At 41.5% G+C, this 19,386-nt stretch overlaps 3 protein-coding genes across 8 annotated transcripts in view; 2 read left to right on the top strand and 1 right to left on the bottom strand.

Annotated features, from left to right (window-relative positions):
• The window catches only part of slc4a5a (solute carrier family 4 member 5a), a gene marked incomplete at its 3' end in the record, with an annotated part of 62,123 nt that extends 52,565 nt beyond the window's left edge, over positions 1-9,558 (top strand). Inside the window, 12 exon segments of the mRNA XM_079567144.1 lie at positions 344-361; positions 364-404; positions 555-746; positions 1,068-1,181; positions 1,292-1,453; positions 1,600-1,778; positions 2,947-3,019; positions 3,262-3,330; positions 5,815-5,988; positions 7,558-7,734; positions 8,162-8,220; positions 9,393-9,558. Coding sequence (XP_079423270.1) covers positions 344-361; positions 364-404; positions 555-746; positions 1,068-1,181; positions 1,292-1,453; positions 1,600-1,778; positions 2,947-3,019; positions 3,262-3,330; positions 5,815-5,988; positions 7,558-7,734; positions 8,162-8,220; positions 9,393-9,558 — 1,424 coding nt within the window.
• A 2,038-nt stretch (positions 9,559-11,596) lies between these two features.
• dph7 (diphthamide biosynthesis 7) lies at positions 11,597-15,667 on the bottom strand. The gene is made up of 10 exons (XM_079566507.1): positions 15,615-15,667; positions 15,166-15,338; positions 14,813-14,946; positions 14,631-14,718; positions 14,416-14,510; positions 14,176-14,333; positions 13,993-14,065; positions 13,842-13,907; positions 12,378-12,550; positions 11,597-12,126 (listed from the first exon to the last, which is right to left on the bottom strand). Exons 2-10 carry the CDS (start codon positions 15,298-15,300, stop codon positions 11,714-11,716), a joined length of 1,335 nt encoding a protein of 444 aa, XP_079422633.1. The 5' UTR covers positions 15,301-15,338; positions 15,615-15,667; the 3' UTR covers positions 11,597-11,713.
• A 180-nt stretch (positions 15,668-15,847) lies between these two features.
• The window catches only part of sh3glb2a (SH3-domain GRB2-like endophilin B2a), a 28,883-nt gene continuing 25,344 nt past the window's right edge, over positions 15,848-19,386 (top strand). For 3 of the 6 annotated variants that reach the window (XM_079568389.1, XM_079568387.1, XM_079568386.1), the window contains exons 1-3: positions 15,848-15,983; positions 16,963-17,104; positions 17,613-17,624. In XM_079568389.1, coding sequence (XP_079424515.1) covers positions 15,921-15,983; positions 16,963-17,104; positions 17,613-17,624 — 217 coding nt within the window. In that variant the 5' untranslated portion in view covers positions 15,848-15,920. The remainder of the gene's footprint in view (positions 15,984-16,962; positions 17,105-17,612; positions 17,625-19,386) is intronic. The other 3 variants (XM_079568391.1, XM_079568390.1, XM_079568388.1) reach the window with 1 other exon arrangement.

Raw genomic sequence — 19,386 nt, 5'->3', positions numbered from 1 at the left:
TCTCCATCTTAAAGCCACACCTTTGAGCACAGAGAGGTCAGAATTTAACACACGGAGAGTAGTAAAGAAGCGAGTAGTAAAGAAAAAAAAACCTTCACTGCATCACCCTTACATTCAGCTTTTCTCCAGCCCCCAAGTCAAGGCCACAACATCCGCTAATGAGTCCGAGAAACAGCTCATGAAATCACTGTAAACAGATTAGTTTACAGAAGAGTTGGTGATTCTGATAGATTAGAGACTAGAGATTAGAATTTAAGAATCCCTTCTAAATTGGTAAATAGGTTGCTAATTTTTTTTATGTATATATATATTTTTTCTATATGTGCCTTTTGCTTATTTCCAGTGGCTACAATGATCTGCAATGTTTAGCCCCAGTGCCAGATAACACCTCTTCTCTGTCTGGGGTAAGTTTTCAGTTTCAACATGCATTAACAGAGTTTCCCCTCAATCCTCTGTTTTATTGAATGTTTGACTTGCTGCCTCTTGTAGAAACTCTGATGAATACCTTTCTTGAACATAACTTAAACTTTGACTTGTTGTTTTTCATTCGTCAGTTGAATTTGACAGCGGTGGATTGGAGTCAGCTCAGTAAAAAGGACTGCCTGACGTACGGAGGATCGCTGGTGGGGAAATCGTGCAAATACGTCCCGGACTTGGCCCTCATGTCCTTCATTCTCTTCTTCGGGACCTACTCCATGACCGTCACCCTCAAAAAGTTCAAGTTCAGCCGCTACTTCCCCACCAAGGTACCCCCCCATGACAATCAAATCTAATGGAACTGAAATAATAAAATTCACTTTATTAGCCGAGCCAAGTTATCATTAAAAAAAAAGGTCACACAGAGTAACAAATGTAATTTGGTAAATGGATGCAGTTAGATTGAATTGACCAAAAGAACCCATTGATGTTCTTTTTTTGTGTTGACTTTTCTTTTGGTCAGGCAGTGTAGCTTCAATCTTAATAAAAAGATCCATATGAACAGTTTCAATTGGTTCATTCTCATCTCTGCCCTCTTCTTGGCCCTAAACGGTTTCCAGATTAAAAAAAAAAATTCTTCCTCTCCACAGCTTAGGAAACTGATCAGTGACTTCTCCATCTTCATGTCCATTATGACGTTTGTGGGGCTCGATATGCTGATGGGGCTCAAAACTCCCAAACTCATCGTCCCGACGGAGTTCAAGGTACTGATGATCTTTACTCGGTAACATTCTCATTCAAGACGACTGTATTTTGCTTTGTTTGTACGTATCTGTCCCCGTCGCATTCATACAACCGCCGTGTCTCTTCCCAGCCCACGCGCTCTGACCGCGGCTGGATCGTGTTGCCGTTCGATAAAAACCCCTGGTGGGTTTATGTGGCCAGCTCGGTCCCTGCTCTCCTCGTCACCATCCTCATCTTCATGGATCAACAAATCAGCGCTGTCATCGTCAACCGCAAAGAAAACAAACTCAAAGTATGTTTCTGAGAAAGAATAATGAAAAGAGCTGTTCTTTTGTTCTATTGTAGACATTCATAGCTTATATAATGGCTTTTAAATACTGTTAGTATAATACTTCCTGCCATTTGCCCAACTTCAAAGAGTTCATTATTTTACTTCAGAAAGGCTGTGGGTACCACCTGGACCTGCTGTGGGTGGGTGTCCTGATGGCAGTGTGTTCATTCATGGGCCTGCCCTGGTACGTGGCTGCCACAGTCATCTCCATCGCTCACATCGACTCCCTGAAGATGGAGAGCGAGTCCAGCGCCCCCGGAGAGCAGCCGCAGTTCCTCGGAGTCAGGTACAGACAATCACAGGAGACCCATGGATAGGTCCGTGAAAACGTTCCCAAGAGCATACACTCTGAAATTGACTTTGGGGCAGCTAAGAATTATATGTTAGAATTTGCCTTGAAACTGTCAAAATGCCTGGATCAAATGAAACAAAAACAGACGCACATTCCTCTTGAAATAATTGGAGAACAATGGGGAAGTGAGTCGTATTTGTATTTTCACATGTCCAAAGTGTTTCAAAAGGGACAATCTTTCATTCATTCCATCCCCCAAGGCTGTGTGCTGAGCCCCCTCCTGTTCACCCTGCTGACCCGTCACTGCACTCCAAAGTACGACTCAAACCTCTTCATCAAGTTTGCAGACGACACAACAGTGGTGGGTCTCAACAGCAACAGAGACGAGTCAGACTACAGGAGTGAGGTGAGCAGTCTGGCTATGTGGTGCAATCTCTCTCTAAATGTGGAGAAGACAAAAGAGATTGCTGTGGACATTCGGAGCGTGCGGACCCAGCATGCTGCTCTAACAATCAACGGTGCTGCAGTGGAGAGGGTGACCAGCACTAAGTTCCTGGGTGTGCACATCACAGAGAACGTCTCCTGGACCATGCACACCACATCACTGGTCTCTACTTTCTCCGCAAGTTGAGAAGAGCCAGAGTCCCAGCCTCCGTTATGTCCAACTTCTACAGACGGACCATAGAGGGCATCCTGACCAGCTGCATCACTGTGTGGCACGGCCCCAGCACTGCCTCCTGCCGAAGGAGCCTCCAGCGCATCGTGAGAGCAGCGGAGAAGATCTGCGGAGCCCCTCTCCCCTCCATTAAGGACATGTACTCCGCCCGTCTCACCCGCAAAGTCGCCAGAATCACCAGGGACCCTTCGCACCATCACACAGTCCCTTCAGGGACGAGACTGCGATATCCATTGGCCAAGTCCAGTCGTCTGAAGAACAGTTTCATACACCAGGCTATCAGGAAGCTGAACTCCCTCCCTTCCCTGCCCTCACTGTGCAAAATCTGAGATGGCTAGCGGTTTCACTCAGCTGGTGTCTGGTTGGAGGACTTATCTGTAGAAATGTTATCCCCTGCCCTCCATCTAAGATTATGTCATGATAACATTGTACACAAAAGTAATCATAAAGATAACCTTGGCCATGTTTGTCCTTTTTGTGCCCCAGGGAGCAGAGACTCACTGGGCTCCTGGTCTTCATCCTCACCGGAGTCTCCATTTTCCTGGCTCCGGTCCTGAAGGTACAACTCACAATTTTCAAGATGAATTCTCAGGCTGATCACCTCCACAAAACTAATTACGAGCATAATTGGGGGCAGACATCACAATTTAAACATGTAATCTATATTCAAATTGTGGTGACCTCCCCTGTTATCTTTGTCTATGGTTTTAATTGCTGTAAAATGTTCATCATTACTCTCCAAAAAGTGATATAACGGTGTGTATCTCAACAACTTTTACTGCCTGTTTACTTTCTTCACAGTACATCCCGATGCCAGTGCTGTACGGAGTGTTCCTGTACATGGGTGTGGCGTCTCTCAGTGGGATACAGGTACAAACTTCGCCAGATAGCTCTTTATTTGACTCTAAGCCTCTTTTTAAAGGTGGTATTACCTTCTTCCAAATGTGCAATGCTCTCAACATCCATTTTCATTCACAAAATTGCATGGTTTCTGGCCTGAGCTCAAATTAAATCCTCAAGAAAGCTGCATTTAAACATTAACGAGAGTTCAGTATCATATTGTGTAGACGGCGTGTTTCAAAATTGTCCACCTTAACTTCAGGAGGCCGTGCAAAGCTGGGATGAGGAAGGCATTACGATTGGACATCTGTGTTCTGTTCTTACAAGTTTGTTTTGTTTCACTAGAAAGTGCCTGAAGTCTGTTGTTTGATTAGCTTGAAGGTTTTATAGCCGAAATCAAACGTGTTGTTACTTAGCTGAGAATCGTCTTCGTAGCAATGCCGCCAAAATCCAAGGAATTTTTTTTACAACCTGTTGCTCGCTACATAGGGCTGCGTGATTTCTGTAAAACACCTAAATGAGTTTTCTCTGACATCCATTTTAACTTAATGTTTAATTTTCAACTTGTCTTTGCTCAGGTAAGAACATATAAACATAAACATAGCCCCTCAACACATCGCCGCTATATTTTAAACAAAGAGAGCTTAATTCTTATATATAACTCATTAATCATGCCATATATCACTTATTGTTTAGAAATTTGGGGAAACACCTATAAATCAAACACACACAAAAATTTCACCCCACAAAAAAAGGCAATAAGACTCATCACATTCTCAGCCTACAACCAACCAACCCATTCCCTATTCATAAACCTGCAAACATTGAAATTCTATGATTTAGTAGATTTGTATAAATTAAAAATGATGAGTAAAAAATAAACTTGTGTCACAAACACTACAAAATATGTTCACCGTCAGACAGAGCCGGTATGAGCTCAGAGGAGTGGAGATGTTCGCAAAGAAAACATTTCAGACAAACACCATGAGATTTTGTGTTTCCATTAAAGGGGTCGATCTCTGGAATGACTGTACAGAGGATCTCAAATTATGTCCCTCTCTCTTCCACCTAAAGAGAATGTATAAAAGTATTATACTTGAAAAATACCTTAATTCTGTTTACTAGTTTGTTTAAGACTGTCAACTTACTCCTTTTGAATGTCTGATGTTATGTTAGAAAGTTTAACAAAAACACGTGCTGTAAGTTTACAAAAACAAGGGTAGGCAAAATAAGCATTAGCTTCAGCCTATACCTTTTCGGTCATTTTGTATGTTATGTTATGAAGAAGTAGACTTAACTGAATGTAAATCTTTTGTCATAATTTTGACCGAATAAACGGAACTGAAGATATCTGAGTATGTAAAAACGGTGGACTATTCCTTTAACGCAGACTTGTGTTACCACCAATGGTTACAGTGGACTCTGGGACGTGGTGGACTCTGGGACGTGGTGGACTCTGGGCTATAGAATGGTTATGCCTATGTAATAGACCAGAAAAATAAAATTAGATTAGTAAGAATTATAAAAATAGAATAATGATACGTTTTTGTCGGTGTGTTCTTGTTTGAATGTTCTCTGTAGTAGGTAAAGTAAACAGGCTGAGAGTACTTCCACCAGGAAACTTTGAATTAAACAGATTTAGAGCAATCTGGTGTATTTTAGATGATAAGACTTATTAGACGATGATAAAAAGACCACAGTTTACTTAAGGATTACTTTTCTCTAAACTTAAAGGTGCTTTTTTTTATACAAAAGAAATGGTCTCAACTTATATAGCGCTTTTCCACTTACATTAGGCACTCAAAGCGCTTTACAGCAAAGAACCACTCACACACACCAATGTACACAGACACTGGGGGCAAGGTGGGTGAAGCGTCTTGCCTATGGACGCAACAACAGTGTGCAACAACAGGAGGCCGGATTCGAACCACCAACCTTCCGATCACGAGACGAGCCGCGCTACCATCTACGCCACTGTCGCCTCGAATGTGATATTATTTTACCTTTCTGTGACCCGGCAGCTGTATAGGTGGTTAACATGGTGCCAGAACTTTCTACCACGGCGGCCTATTTGACACTCCAGGACCAATTGTTTTTCGGGTTTTTCCTGTAGGTTTTCACTGCTAATGGAACCATCTTTATGTGCTTTCAGAAAACCTACCAGAAACCCTAAAAACAATTGATCCTGGCGCGTCATAGAGGCCGCTGTGATAAAAAAGTAAAGGTAAACCATGTTAACCACCCATGCTTTAGCCGCCGGGTCACAAAAAGGTCAAATATACAGCTTTTTTAGAACAAAAAGTCCCGTAATGCACCTTTAAAAAAAAAAAAAAGCATTGTTTATAGCAACACTCACTTTATTTGATCTAGTTACTTACTGTCTTTATTCTTTACCGTCAAAAATCCCTTGTTTGTAGGAACGATCCCCTGCCAGGGAGCGTGAGGCACAGACCACAGTTGCAATTAAAAGAGCCACAATGTGTTCTTCTTTTTCTCTCTTCTCGCCCTCTCCAGTTTTGGGACAGGATCAAGTTGTACATGATGCCGTCCAAACACCAGCCGGACTTCACGTACCTGCGCCACGTCCCGCTGCGGAAGGTGCACCTCTTTACCCTCGTCCAGATCACCTGCCTGGCTGTGCTCTGGATCCTCAAATCCACTTTCCTGGCCATCATCTTCCCCGTGATGGTAAACCCCGCGCTCCCTTTCTGCAGCACTGTCCCCCAGAGACTCAATACCACAGGAAACATTTGATCAGGAAATGTCACGGACTGGAGTGTAAATATTAGTGGTGGTGGGTCAAGGATTCTCTGCGTGTCTGTGTCTGGGGAATACTGGACTGTGTAGCAGGTTTCATATGGAAGGTACAACGGCCGGTACTGTTCAGGACATATGTGAACATAATTACATGCAAGCAGTACATGAATCCTTCGGTGTGAAGGTGACAAATATTTGCTTTCAACATTTTAACATTTTCTACAAACATTAAAGGCCCAACATCTGATTTTAGTTTTTTCTCTATTGGAAGATCATTTGTTTTGCCCTTCAATATATTCTAAAAGCCGACATTTGTGGGGGGAAATACCCCTTTTAGTGCACAAAAGGGGTAATTGATGTGTGTAATTGATTTGCAAAACCCCGTCCATTTTCTATGTGTCTTTTTATGTGTTGTTGTTTCGCCTGCGATGGTATCACACTGGACATCACGGCTGGAGGATCATGACTAACTTGTTAATAATGCTCATATTTTTGCACTAGATTGACCTAAGAAGAGAACTTATAATGCAAAAGCATGACGGGGATTTTTGAAAGCGATTTTTTCCCATTTTACAAGAGACTGGTGCTTTAGCCTCAATAGTATTATCCTGTCCGTTGCATATTTTATATTAATTCCTCCACTGCACATTGCAACCCATTTTGTCTCGAACTCCCTCGTTATGACATGTGCTACACTCCACTTCATGATGGAGCTCGCAAACAGTTGCTCAGGGGGCGGGACCTTTTGCGAAAGGTCAATTCAGAGCCGGTGCTGGTCCTTCTGAGGCCCTAAGCAAAAATCCACTCGGGGGCCCTACAGTACGCATCCCAGGGCTATTTGAAAAAGAGTGAACCCATGTTCGAAGAGGAACATAATGACCTCAATTTGGGCGCTGCCCCTCTGTGTGAGAACCACTAACCACTAAGCCACTGTCAGGCTGGGGGTTAGGACGACACTAGTCTATTTTTCTTTTTAAAATGGTAAATGGTCACATTCTGTCACCTCTGGTCCCTGAAAGAAGGGCGTGCGCGAGGCGAGCAGGAACAGACCGAGAGGGGACGCGGGTGGAGAGGGACTCAGGCGTTGGGAGTGACAGGGGGGAGGCGGTAGATCTCTCCTGCTCATCCACTTCAGGCAGCACACTGCTCCGTTTTGGTGTAATATGTGGCGAAGTAGGCGGAGAGTGAGTGCGCGCTGTCAGAGCCTGTAGCCGTAACAACGCGTTTATTAATCAGCGAAACAACACCGTCATGTTGATTGAGGGGTCAATTACAAAGCCTTTTTACCAACCATACAACAAAGTCAGGTATAGGGACTTTAACTTCAATCTTATAATCAATAAAAACTTCAAATTGTATTATAAAATTGCTTGTGTAGGAGTTCATAGACCAATAGGATAAGATATGCTGTACTCTGTAGTAGCTAAAATGGCATGTAAAATCCCCGTTCACATTCTTTCACAGTCTTTTCTCTGGACCCTAAACTCTTGTGTTTCTCAGATCCTGGGTTTGATGGTGATCCGTAAGATGCTGGACATGGTTTTCTCTCAACACGACTTAGCCTGGGTCGACGACCTGCTGCCTGGGAAGGAGAAGAAGAAGAAAGATGATGACAAGAGAAAGGGCAAAAATAAAGAGAAGGAGAAAAAGAAACCCAAGGCAGAGGAGGAGGAGGAGGTGAGATGGGCCTCTGCTGACCCCCAGTGGACAGAAATAACATTGTGTTTACCTTAGTAATGGGTTTGATGAGTAGTCCTTCTCTCATCTGTCAACCTTTAGGTATTATTTTAATGTAATAGATTAGAGGTGATGTACACGGAGTAGAGGGCAACAGAAACATTTATTATGCAACAATTAGCCAGTGCTACACCTTTATTTAGGCTCGTAGCCTCAATGTCTGCTTTGTCTTACACCAAAATGTTTTAAATTGACCATTAAACTCGAGGTAAATAAATCTACCGGAGGAAATTTGGGGTAATTTTCCCAAAAAAACCAAATGGCTTAGGGCCCAGAAAAAAGAGTCTGCATTTGGTCCCTTTCCCTATAGTTTGGGGACTCACAGTTGTCCCACTCAGAGACCTCTAATTGTTTTCTCATTTTTCAGGAGAAGTATCGCTCATACTCGAACCACTCCCCGAGCTCCGAGTCAGACCTGGACCGCAGGTACTGTGTCCTGAAACTGCACATCCCGTACAGAGACCTGGTGTACCCCGACATGGCTCAAACACAGTGGGGCGCCTACTGCCAGCCCGCCCAAAAAAACACGCTGTAGTCCCTCTATAGTAGAGTAATCTTCTATCTAGGCAAAGCTAATATATCTGGCCTCTGTAAATATTAGTTACCTTGAACCTTCATTTGTCTCTTTTAGCGTAAAGCTTTCATAGAATTGGCTGATAGAAACATGCTTCCTCAATATTATTATTGGTTTTGTAGACATGTTAATGTGAGCACCTGCAGAATGAGAGATTGACACACACATGCATGTTTTTTTATTTGAATGCTGACAGATTGGTGCCACAAGTCTCCTCTCTGTGTGCTTTGAGGCAATGCAGATACTGATTCTGATTCTGATTCTCCCGGCATTGTGTAACCTGTGATTCCTTTGTAATTTTGCTCTGCATTATTTATGTATGTAGCATGTTGTGGGATGGGGCTGCTGTTTGAACACTATAACAATGTCTTATCTAAATACATGTAGCACATGCTGTACTGTAGGACGCAGAAGGTCTGTACCTTCTTATTGCAACAGACATCAAGGTTTTGGTTGTTTCTTTTTCCTCTTGGTGAAACTGCTGCAGGTCAAAGGAAACTCATCTTCTACATCAATGTGTTTCTTTTATGTTTTCCTTTCACACAAATTGAAACCGTCTTTGTGTCTGCATTGCCTCAGAGAGGCATGGTTTGGAAATAGCAGCTATTTGTCCAGTAAATTACACTCACAGGTGTATTGTGGGTAAGATGAAAAAGACATGTTAAATAGGAAAGAGCATGAATGTGTAGGAGAGTGGTTTGTAAAGCACAGTGTAGACTTTTTTTTTTTTTGACAAATATGCTCTGAACACATTTACTTTTCCTTGTCCAAGGCACAGGCCATACTTTACATAGTGATTAGAGCCTTTTCGCTTCTCCTTTAGTAGTGGTGAGTTTTACTTTTGAAGATGTGTAATGTCCAAATTGGAATAACTTTACTAATTGAATTGTCTGTAATTTACTAAAAACGGTGTTGAGTGATAAGCTTTCTTTAGTTGGTTCAGGTCAGTCCACTCAGTCTCTATCAGCTCATGTCATTTGTGATATCTGTGTGTTGTGTTGATAACGGCCCATTCCCTCCTCAGCATCACACTGCACCTGAAGATCTCCTGCCCCTCGTCCCCCGCTGTCCCGATGGGGCGGGGCATGGCCCCCTGCCCAGTGCCTCAGGTCAAGATCGAGATGGAGTCTGACTACGATTCGGACTTAGACCGCCACCGGCCGCGGGACAGCAGCGAGACCACTCTGTGACAGACCTGTCCTTAGTGAGACGGGACATTTCTATGATGCTGATATGGCAATGTGAGATGTAACCAAACCAGTCTCCATAAATAACTCAGCAATTTGTTGTATATTATAGAGAAATTATAACAAAGTATTATATGTATTTTTGATGTAATATATTTATCTTTTTACACATACGGATTTTAGATTATTATATTCTTCCAAACGTCAGTATAAGAAAAAGAACTGTTACTGTAGTCAGGAAACACACTACACTACAAAGCTATATTTTCATTATAAACAATATTCACAGCAAAAGAGAAATGTTTAAATTAGATTCTTCTCAAGACTAAGCCAAAGGTGTTCCAATATACAGCAGTATACAGTGCAGCTGTCATTAGATTATCATATTTATTTTACTCAATTATTTTTTGTGTTGTTTTGGATCTATATGTGCCCTCCACATTTGAAGACAAAAAAAGAGTACAATTTCCTACATTTTTTATTTGGGCCACTTTTCACTGAAGTGAACATGGTCTGTACCAAATTGTGTTGCCTCCATGTTCTTCCTTTGACCCAAAACAAAAAGAAACAACCAAAAAATGTGATGTGCAAATCTTGCCCTGAACTGAAGGATGTATTGAACTAAAGAGTAAATGTACCGACTGTAATTATTAAAGAGTGACTCTATACAAAGTGGAACGGTGTTTTATTGTGGAACATTTCACAAACACAGTGGTAGTTTATTCAGTCAACAGTGTTTTACATTATAGACAGAACACTAAAAGGATGCTGGTTTTTGATTCTTTTGATTTATAAATGTACCAAAAGATGGAAATGATAATCAGCTGATAAACATTGTGAGTTCATTGTGGCTCAAGTCTTGGCAACTTCAGAGCCACCAATTCTTCAGAAGCATGCATATCTCCAACAGTGACAGGAAACACACCATAACAGGTGGATTTGGAGCAGGCATAAGTCCCCTGCAAACCAAACGTCTCTAGTGGCCCAAAGATGCTTTTTAACAAATTATGCAGCATGAAAAGTAAGATCAATTGTCAGCTGGATAAAAATATTAAGACAAACTGAAAAACAAGTTCTAAATAAAAGTGTGAAACCTTTTGTTTGGATAGATATAGCACAATCTTTACAAAAATAGATCCCTTCATCCCACCACCTCCCTTTAAATTTCCCCTTTAACCCTGATGTTAATGAGAACACATTCCCCAAAATACAAACGTATAGTGCATATTTAGAAAGCTATAAAAAAGTGTCTAACAGTTGCTACTACATTGACACATAGTAAACAGACATTTCGGTAAAAATGTGTTGATTTAAGAAAATATATAGGGTTTTGAGGATTTGCATATTGTGGTAAATTACTAGCATTTCCAGCGAAAAGGCGTTCAGGACATTCAAAAAATTGAGGTCATAATTTAGTAATTCTACAGGCGAATCATTGTTATTGTAAGAAAGAGAAAATACAAATGTTGATCCTTATAATTTTTTTGTCAGTGACTTCCAAAAACATGCCATCTTAATTTTATGTCTTGAAGTGGACATATCATGCATAATTGAGATTTAAAAACATTCTTCCTTCAGCTTTGATATTTTATGTTTTAAATTATAAATCATGTCTAGGTGAAAGTAAGGAGTGAGAGATTGGGCTGATAAACGAGCAACAACTTCCCTCTCTCTTGGTACAGCAGTGTAAATGCTTTTTTCTGCAAACTGCATTTGTAGTTTAAAAGTAAACAAACAGCTAGCTGATGAGCTAAAGACATCTGAGACCTACAAATGTCTTCTTCTGAAACACTGAAGAGGCACCAGGAGGCCCCCACACCTGCAGCACAGTGGAGGCATGTCAAGAGGCGCTACAAGAAAACAAAATAGGGACAAACGAGGAGGTATCTGAGCAAGACTCGCAGCTAAGCCACGCAAATCTTCAATCTCTACCATTGTTATAACTAATGGAAGATGGTGAAGGACTGTTGTGGAGTGGAGGGAGCTGCACCGAAGAGGAAAGAGGAGGTGAAGGATCTGACCAGTGCAGGACACCACGCAAAAATACTGGCTTATTTGTGACGAAGGAATGTTATAATATGGTAAAAGCTAAAAAAGGTCAATTTTGCATGATATGTCTCTTTTTTATTAAATGCTCATGAATCAATGCAATCTCTTTTTACTGGTCTACATTTGGTGTCCAGTCCCACCTCCAAACGTGCAGCATGTGGTCGTAGAAAGAGCAGCTTGCGATTAAACAGGACATTGACGGGGCATTCGAGTCAGGACAGGGGGGCTCAGGCACGGCAGCCGGGTTAGGAGTTGGGGGTTCGATGCTGTCTGGTATGTACCGCCCCATATCGTCCTCCAGAGACGTGTCAAAGCTGGCTGTGGGGGACTCGTACTGGATCCTTAGGTGGACCCCGGTGGACTCTGGGAGGGGGTGCTTTGGTTCTTGTGGGCTGGTGGTGGAGGGGAGGGGGGAGCAGGGGGCGGGTTCATCTAAGCAAAGGCGGGACCAGTCTGCGCCGTACGCCAAAGAGTTGTGCAGGATGTAAGAGGCGACAGTGGGGCAGGTCTCACTGCTGCTCTCTGTGAGATAAACACATGAGTCAGTGTGTGTCAACTCAGTGCTTCCACTGGAGGTACAGGAGAATTTACCATGGGGCATTTTAGAATTCAGATAAAGGAAGGTGACACTGAATGGTTTTTGATATTATTTTCACAATAGAGTTAATTTTAATGATGATACTGAAATAGTGTTTGAACAGCCTAATCAAATCAAATAATTGAGGCTGGGAACTACCGTATTACGATAGGAGTGCTGATTAATCCATGCTTACCTAAGGCCTGTTGGCAGTGCAGAATGTGGAAGTCGTTGTGCATGCAGGCGGCCAGCAGAAGGTGCTCTTGAGTGGGATGCCACTTGAGCCTCCAGACCCCTCCACCCATCGCACTGTCACTGAGCGGCTGACGCATGTTTCTGCCATCCCACAGCAACACATGCTCATCATAGCTGCCAGAAAATGGTAAATCCATAAAACCGACATTTTAAAATGACATGTCATTAAACACTTTTATAAAAAAAACAATTTTGCACTCTTTACTTACATAATTACTTACTGTGGTTTACAAACTGTTCACACTCCCTATCGTCTAAAACATTGGCTCTCAGAGTAGGATAATGCTCAAAACAAGGGGTGTATCAGGTCTAAAGTTAGGGCTAAACCAAGACTTAAAGGGACTATACGGTGTTTAAAAATGTTAAAATTAAGTATTTTCCTCCCTCTACATGTCCTAATGTGTAGAATGAGCCCAGACCTGTTCACCACAACTGGCTCTAAAATCCTGCACTGTCACTCCAAAAGTTCTTAATTCAGGTCCGAAGTGCAGTCATGCACGAGCTTAATATAGAACCTGCAGTTACACGTAAAACCTGAGGTGGCAGTAGTGAGTATAAAACAACCAACTTGCATCTAGTCCCTTTAAGTAGTACTTAATGAGAATTAACCTAAAATACGGAGAAAGAAAATCTTTATCCAAATGCAATCACAACATGGGCCCAGAATCTTTCATTAAAGGGATATTTCAGGATTTTTGACATAGGGCCTCATTTCCTAGTTATCCAGAGTGTTGCTGATTTCTGGAGATATTTTTTTTGTAATTCAAGCAGTTCTTATATTTGAAGAGTTTCGTGGCGCTAGGCTCATGCAAGGCTAGTGCATTTCCACGACATCAGCTAGTCTGCATTAAAGACAGTCTGACCCACAGAGCACCTAAGGCAAATCACTTATAACGCCAGACTAACCATATAAATGTCTGTGTCGATAGGGTAATTTTAACCATTTTGCATTTAAAATACCTTATATTTGAGCAGCATCAGCTTCGTGGTTGTATAAGCTACGCAGCAGCGGAGTGATCTGCTAGAAATAGTCCCTCAAATGCGATCATTCATGTGATGCAGGACAGTTATATTCCAAATATTATTCTATCGACACAGACATTTATATCTCTATTTATATATATATTCTGGCGTTATAAGTGATTTGCCTCAGGTGCACTGTGGAGTGCGTAAGACTGTTTTTAATGCAGTGTCGCTGATACCATAGAAATGCGCTAGCCTAGCACAAGCCTAGCGCCACGAAACTCTTGAAATATAAGAACTGCATGAACTACAAAAAAAAAAATATCCCCAGAAATCAGCAACACTCGGAAAAAACTAGGAAATGAGGCCCTATGTCAAAAATCCTGAAACATCCCTTTAATTGATAGTGATAACAAAAAGTAATTCTCAAGTAGATTCTCACCTGCCTGTTGCCAGAATATGCTCTCGATGTGGACTACTGTGAATACTGCACACTCCCATTGAATGCCTTAAAAAAGAAGATGTTAAAAAACTTTGACAAATCAACATTGATTAAAGGGCTGGGAAATACCATCTATTCTTTATGTCTTTACCGTTTACTGGTGAATGTGGGACAAGAGGGACTCATTCTGAGATCCCAACCTTTGAGTTTACAGTCATCACCACCTGCCAAACCACAAAAAAACATCATAAACTAATAGAAAATGCATCGCCATTGTATTCATAAAATGGTTGTTCTCTAAAGACAAACTAATAGATGTAACAAGAGTTTTAACCGGTATAAACGAGGTTAGTGTCCCAATAAGAGAAAGCAGAGATCCAGGCCTCAAAGTCATGAGCTTTCCACTGGGATTGAACCGTTAGGGCGCCCTCTTCCAGTGACGCCACGCTAATGCAGCCGGCAGAGTCACTACACACCACTCGGATGTCACTGCTGTCGAAAGAGAGGAAAATATTCTGGAACATTTTAAAGCTAAAAGAAAAAAAAATAAAACTAGATTGTGTGTGAAGCCTACCTGTCCAGTCGGCCCGTGGACCAGTCTAAAGATAATGCCAGTCGATCGGCTCCCACCTCCAAACTGCTCAGGGCCTGCAATCTCCGGCTGCCTTCCTACTGAAAACACACCGAGGTGGGCGTCAAGAAAATGTCTAGTGACATAACTTACAACGTGGAAAAATCGTTGAAAACAGAGCTCATGTATGTAGATTTCTCTGATGCCACACTCCTCACCTGAGCTTCTTTCAGAGTGTAGAGCTGCAGATCTCCTGTGGCTGCAGCAAGTCCAAGCACTGGCCTCTCTGACACTGGCAAATGGCACCTGAAAAATTAAAAGGATAATAATAGAATCAAATGTATATTTCATTTTTTTTTTTAAACAGATACGTGTTTGTTCACAGTGTGAAATGCTGTACCATTTTAAATCTAAAATAGCAGCTGTGTCCATGCGCTGAAGCTCTGTTAAAGGAGGGATCATTGGTCCCTCTCGACGAAACTGAAAAAGGTACAAGCGACCAGTCCGACTTGGAGCAGCATCCTCCTCTCCAGTCTACAAGAGGATAAAGTTAATTTGAAGCCGTTTTACCTTACATAGATAGATTATAATAATAATAATATAGCAATGCACTTATCTTGCCTCAAAGTAACATCAACTCTTTATTGATTTTATTATATAACTTTATTTTTGCATAAGATGCATTGACAGGCTTGCCCAATAGCCACTACATTTATATACAAGATAAAGGCTTTCATAATACGTAATATCTACCCCTTTCTGTAGTTGATATGTCCCGCAGACAAGTATGTTGTGGTCGGAAGAGACGGGACACCACTCCACAGTGTCTGCGCTCAGCTCCGTGTCAAACACCTGTAGACTGCGGGTCCGAGACTTCCACGAAGCCATAGCCACCTGTTCTGCATACCGCTACTGCAGGATAAAAGCTACAAATAAAGTACAACAATGGTTACAATGAAAGCAAACCATTTTTATAATCCGATGACATCACTTTGCCTGATGCTTTGCATTGCTAGCATTGGTAATAATCTGTTTATAGCTAGCTATTATCAGTGTTTACAATGTTTAGTACATCATAGCCATGCAAAATCACTTATAGGAATTGCTATACAAATAATAACCACTTGGACATGGAAAAGAAATGTAAAATGTAAACCAAAACCTGTCAGACAGTATGAAATCAAAGGAATCTTTTAACAAACCTCCCACACACGAGGCAGCCAGCTGCTACTTCGACTACTTCACGTCCCGTGCGTGCTTGCGTCATCGTTGGACGTGTGGGCGTGACGTCTATGATGATGTTGTAACTTTGTTTTGAACATTATTTAATGTTGTTAACATACATATTGACACATGGAATATAAACTAAAATTACATTTTTGTTTATATTCCTATTTTAACAGGCTGGCGCTGCCACTCACGTGACTGGTGCGTGCCTTACGTCAGCCATCAGGAGTCAGGAGTCTGCAGCGCTTCGTGCACATCACCAGCAAAACAGACTCAACAAAATGGACTTTAACGTGAAAAAACTGGCCTCTGGAGCAGGACAGTTCTTTACAAGAGCAGTCCAGGTAAAACGAACACTATAGCTAGCTAAAATTAGGGTTTTATGCAAATTTAAAGTTATGGGATTGTTGCTACCACGTTACCAATAGTCATATTGCGTTTATTTAGTCGTATTTTCTTTCATCAAAACACACATTGTCGATGAGCCATGATCTTTACGATGCTCCAGCAAAATAATACTAAATTGTCTACGCATATACCTGAATAATCTCATTTGCTATCGTTAGCTTTAGCAGCTGCATGGTCGATCAATTTCCCATTTGGCTTGTTCTATGCACAAACCCTGGGCTTAAATGCGTTTTGTGAACTACAGCACTGATAAGCCTTGTTTTGCGCATTCCAACAGCACAATTCTTAGCTTTAGTTTTCTTCGATTTTTGCCTACGATCTTCCTCGAAAACTACTAGTACTACTGCATTCATTAGAAGCTGTCAAACCAGTCAGCCCTCCTCCCTCATGTGTAGCACCATCGTCACCAAATGAACTACGTAGTGACTTGAAAGTTAAGATCTTTTGTCTTTTTTTTTACGCTGCTCTGTTTTTACAGAAACTCAAAATGAATGTTGTTCCATAAATATTTGATAATTGCACTAATAAATTATGCATGTGAAGCAAATGTCAGTTCCAGGTCTCCAGTAGTGCTTTCAGTCTGTTTTGCAAGTTAATACATGATAATTGATGAATGAATATCACATTTTGAGCTAAATTGCAGAGTGTTGCTTGCTGTAATGTTCCACCGTAAATGACATGCACATCTAGAAACATTTGGAGCACAGTGGAGCTTTCATGAGCCTCTGGGGCCGTTTCCTAGCGTGTTATTACCAAGTCTACCACATAATAACAGGACAATGATTGCAGAGTTAGAATCGGCTGCTACCTTTCGCCTCCATGCTGAAGTGAGCGAATATCGTATCAATGATAGATCGCTTTGCTGATTTTCTGCTCCTGCTCACTAATCATGCCTTTTCAACATTATATTAACAGTACACAGAGGAGAAGCTGGGCCAGGCGGAGAGGACCGAGTTGGATGCTCATTTTGAAAACCTGATGAGCCGCGCCGACTGCACCAAAAATTGGACCGAGAAGATCTACAGACAGACTGAGGTCCTGCTGCAACCAAACCCAAGTACTGTGCATCTAGATACTACGAACACTACATTAACTCCTGTCAGTGCCAAATATTTAGCTGTAACAACTCCAAGTCAACAAAGGGGATGTTACAATGTCACAAGTTACAAATTATATTGGAAGAACCTGGTGGTGCCTCGATTTGTAAGTTGTATGCACTTTGATTCCTTCATCACTAGGTACGGCTAAAGATTATGTCCGCTTTAAAGCACAATCATAAAGGACATTGTTTGCCCATTGGTTTGTTTGTATTTGGTTTTCTCCGTGAATAACAGCTTGGGACATTTATAATTTCCCCCCGATATGTCTAATTTGATGATAGAAGACCGACTAGAAGTTTGGAAACCGATTTGGCAGATTTACCCAAAATAAGTGATTTTCAAGTCATCTCATAGTAAATGTCCACTAATTCATTTCCATAAGAAGAAATACAAAAAAAATGACACCAGCCTACCATCACTAATCAGGCCCTCTAACATGTGACTTTCTGATTCCCCATGCTACAGTCGACCACACTGGTAAGTAGTATTGCGCCTCTGTGTTTTAGTGTGCTACCTGCTGCTGTGCTAAACTTTATCTCCATTTGAAGTTTAGCAAGTTCCCACAAAATGAAAAACCCACATTGTGTCTTTGCCAGTGTCATTATTTTTCTATCAAGTGGTCCTCGTGAACTATGGCTGCGTGTTTACGAAGTGATTTATGTGGAAGTCATATTTATGCCTTTCACTCTCAAAACATATGAATGAGATGTTCAAAGGGACTTGGTCTGTTTGAATGTGCTTGGATTTACATATTCGTTTCTATATTGGCAGCCTGTGCGTCCAAATTTTTTTTCCCTCAGGACAAATCAATTAATCTTGACACGAAATCCTGAGGGACTCGCTAAATCTCTCTCTGCCAACTTTAAACCCCATTTTACACGCTAAGGATGTCACAATTCTGGATGTCTGAGTCATGATTAAAATGTTCTGCTACTACGATTATTCAAAATGATCAAAATTAGGGAAGACAATATTGAACATTTCTCACATAAAAGTTCACAAAAAAGAAACAAGGCATTGTTTTTAATTGGAAGAAAGCTGTGTCTTTTAACTTCATGTTTTTATCTTTATGTAAATTTTACAATAAGCACTAGAATAACATTATTAGTCATTATGTAACTAAAGGAAACAAATGGGTGTGAATGTGTTTTAAAGGATATTCCATAATAAGATATTCCCTCTGACCTGTTCTCATGAATTCACTCTAATTACAAAACATCAGGTGATTTCCATTATTTTGTTTTTATTGCAACATGTTAAAACTGTTGCACATGGCTCTTTTGGGACTCTTCCCTTTGCGATTATTATGAAAATGGATCAGCACATTGGATTATTTAACCTGCCACTGGCTTCATGTGTTTTGGAGCGGATTTAACATTGGAAGCTGTTTCTTCAGCCTTTACCGGAGACGGGCGCCATTTGGCACAAACACACGGTGAGACGTGTCACTGGTTAACTGTGGGTCCGAAAATCCTTGCAATTAACCTACCATTAGCTTTTATAACCACGATAATTGTAAAACCGGTTAATCTTGACATCCTTGCGCTCTACTGTTCTGTCCAATACAACCTTTGGGCCAAAAACTATAAAGACTAATGCATCCATGTATTTTCATCCTTATAAAGTTGAGGTTCAATTCAGCAACAGTTTGACCTTGGTCTTGTCCAGCAGCGTTGCATAACCAAGGGTCAATGCTGTTTTGGCTGGAGCTGGGCTGGACAGTGACTCAGCACAGAATGGCCAGACCTGCACCAAAGTAAGAGTCCTGGAGGAGTTTTTCCTGAAGCCCTGCCCTTTTCATCCTGTAACATTATCCTCAGTTAAATAAAATTAGTGGTGGTGATGTCTGTGGTAGGCGTAAGTGACCACAGACATCACCTTCTGACTCTGAATCAGCCCTGTTAATGTAATTCAGTTCAATTTTATTTAGATACCACCATATCCCATTTCCTGCATTGTTGTCTTTGAAAGCTTTACATACATAACTAAATACTAAGTGACTTAGTGGTTTCTCAATGTAAGGGTCGCAAGAAGCAGTTGAATAGTATGCTTTTTTGAGTAATGAGTATACAAATATGCAAGACACGCCCCTAGACACGCAGGCACCACCCCTCACACCCTGACAGGTGCATGGCCCCCGGTTCGCACCTCTCATCCCACACACCCCCCTAGACATGCCGACATACCTTTTGCAAGTGCATGTCCGGGCGTCACACTGACAGGCACAGCACTGAAAGCC

Source organism: Gobius niger (assembly GCF_951799975.1).
Source record: "Gobius niger genome assembly, chromosome: 1".
NCBI classification, from domain to species: Eukaryota; Metazoa; Chordata; class Actinopteri; order Gobiiformes; family Gobiidae; genus Gobius; species Gobius niger.
This window is presented reverse-complemented; position numbering and strand designations above follow the sequence as displayed.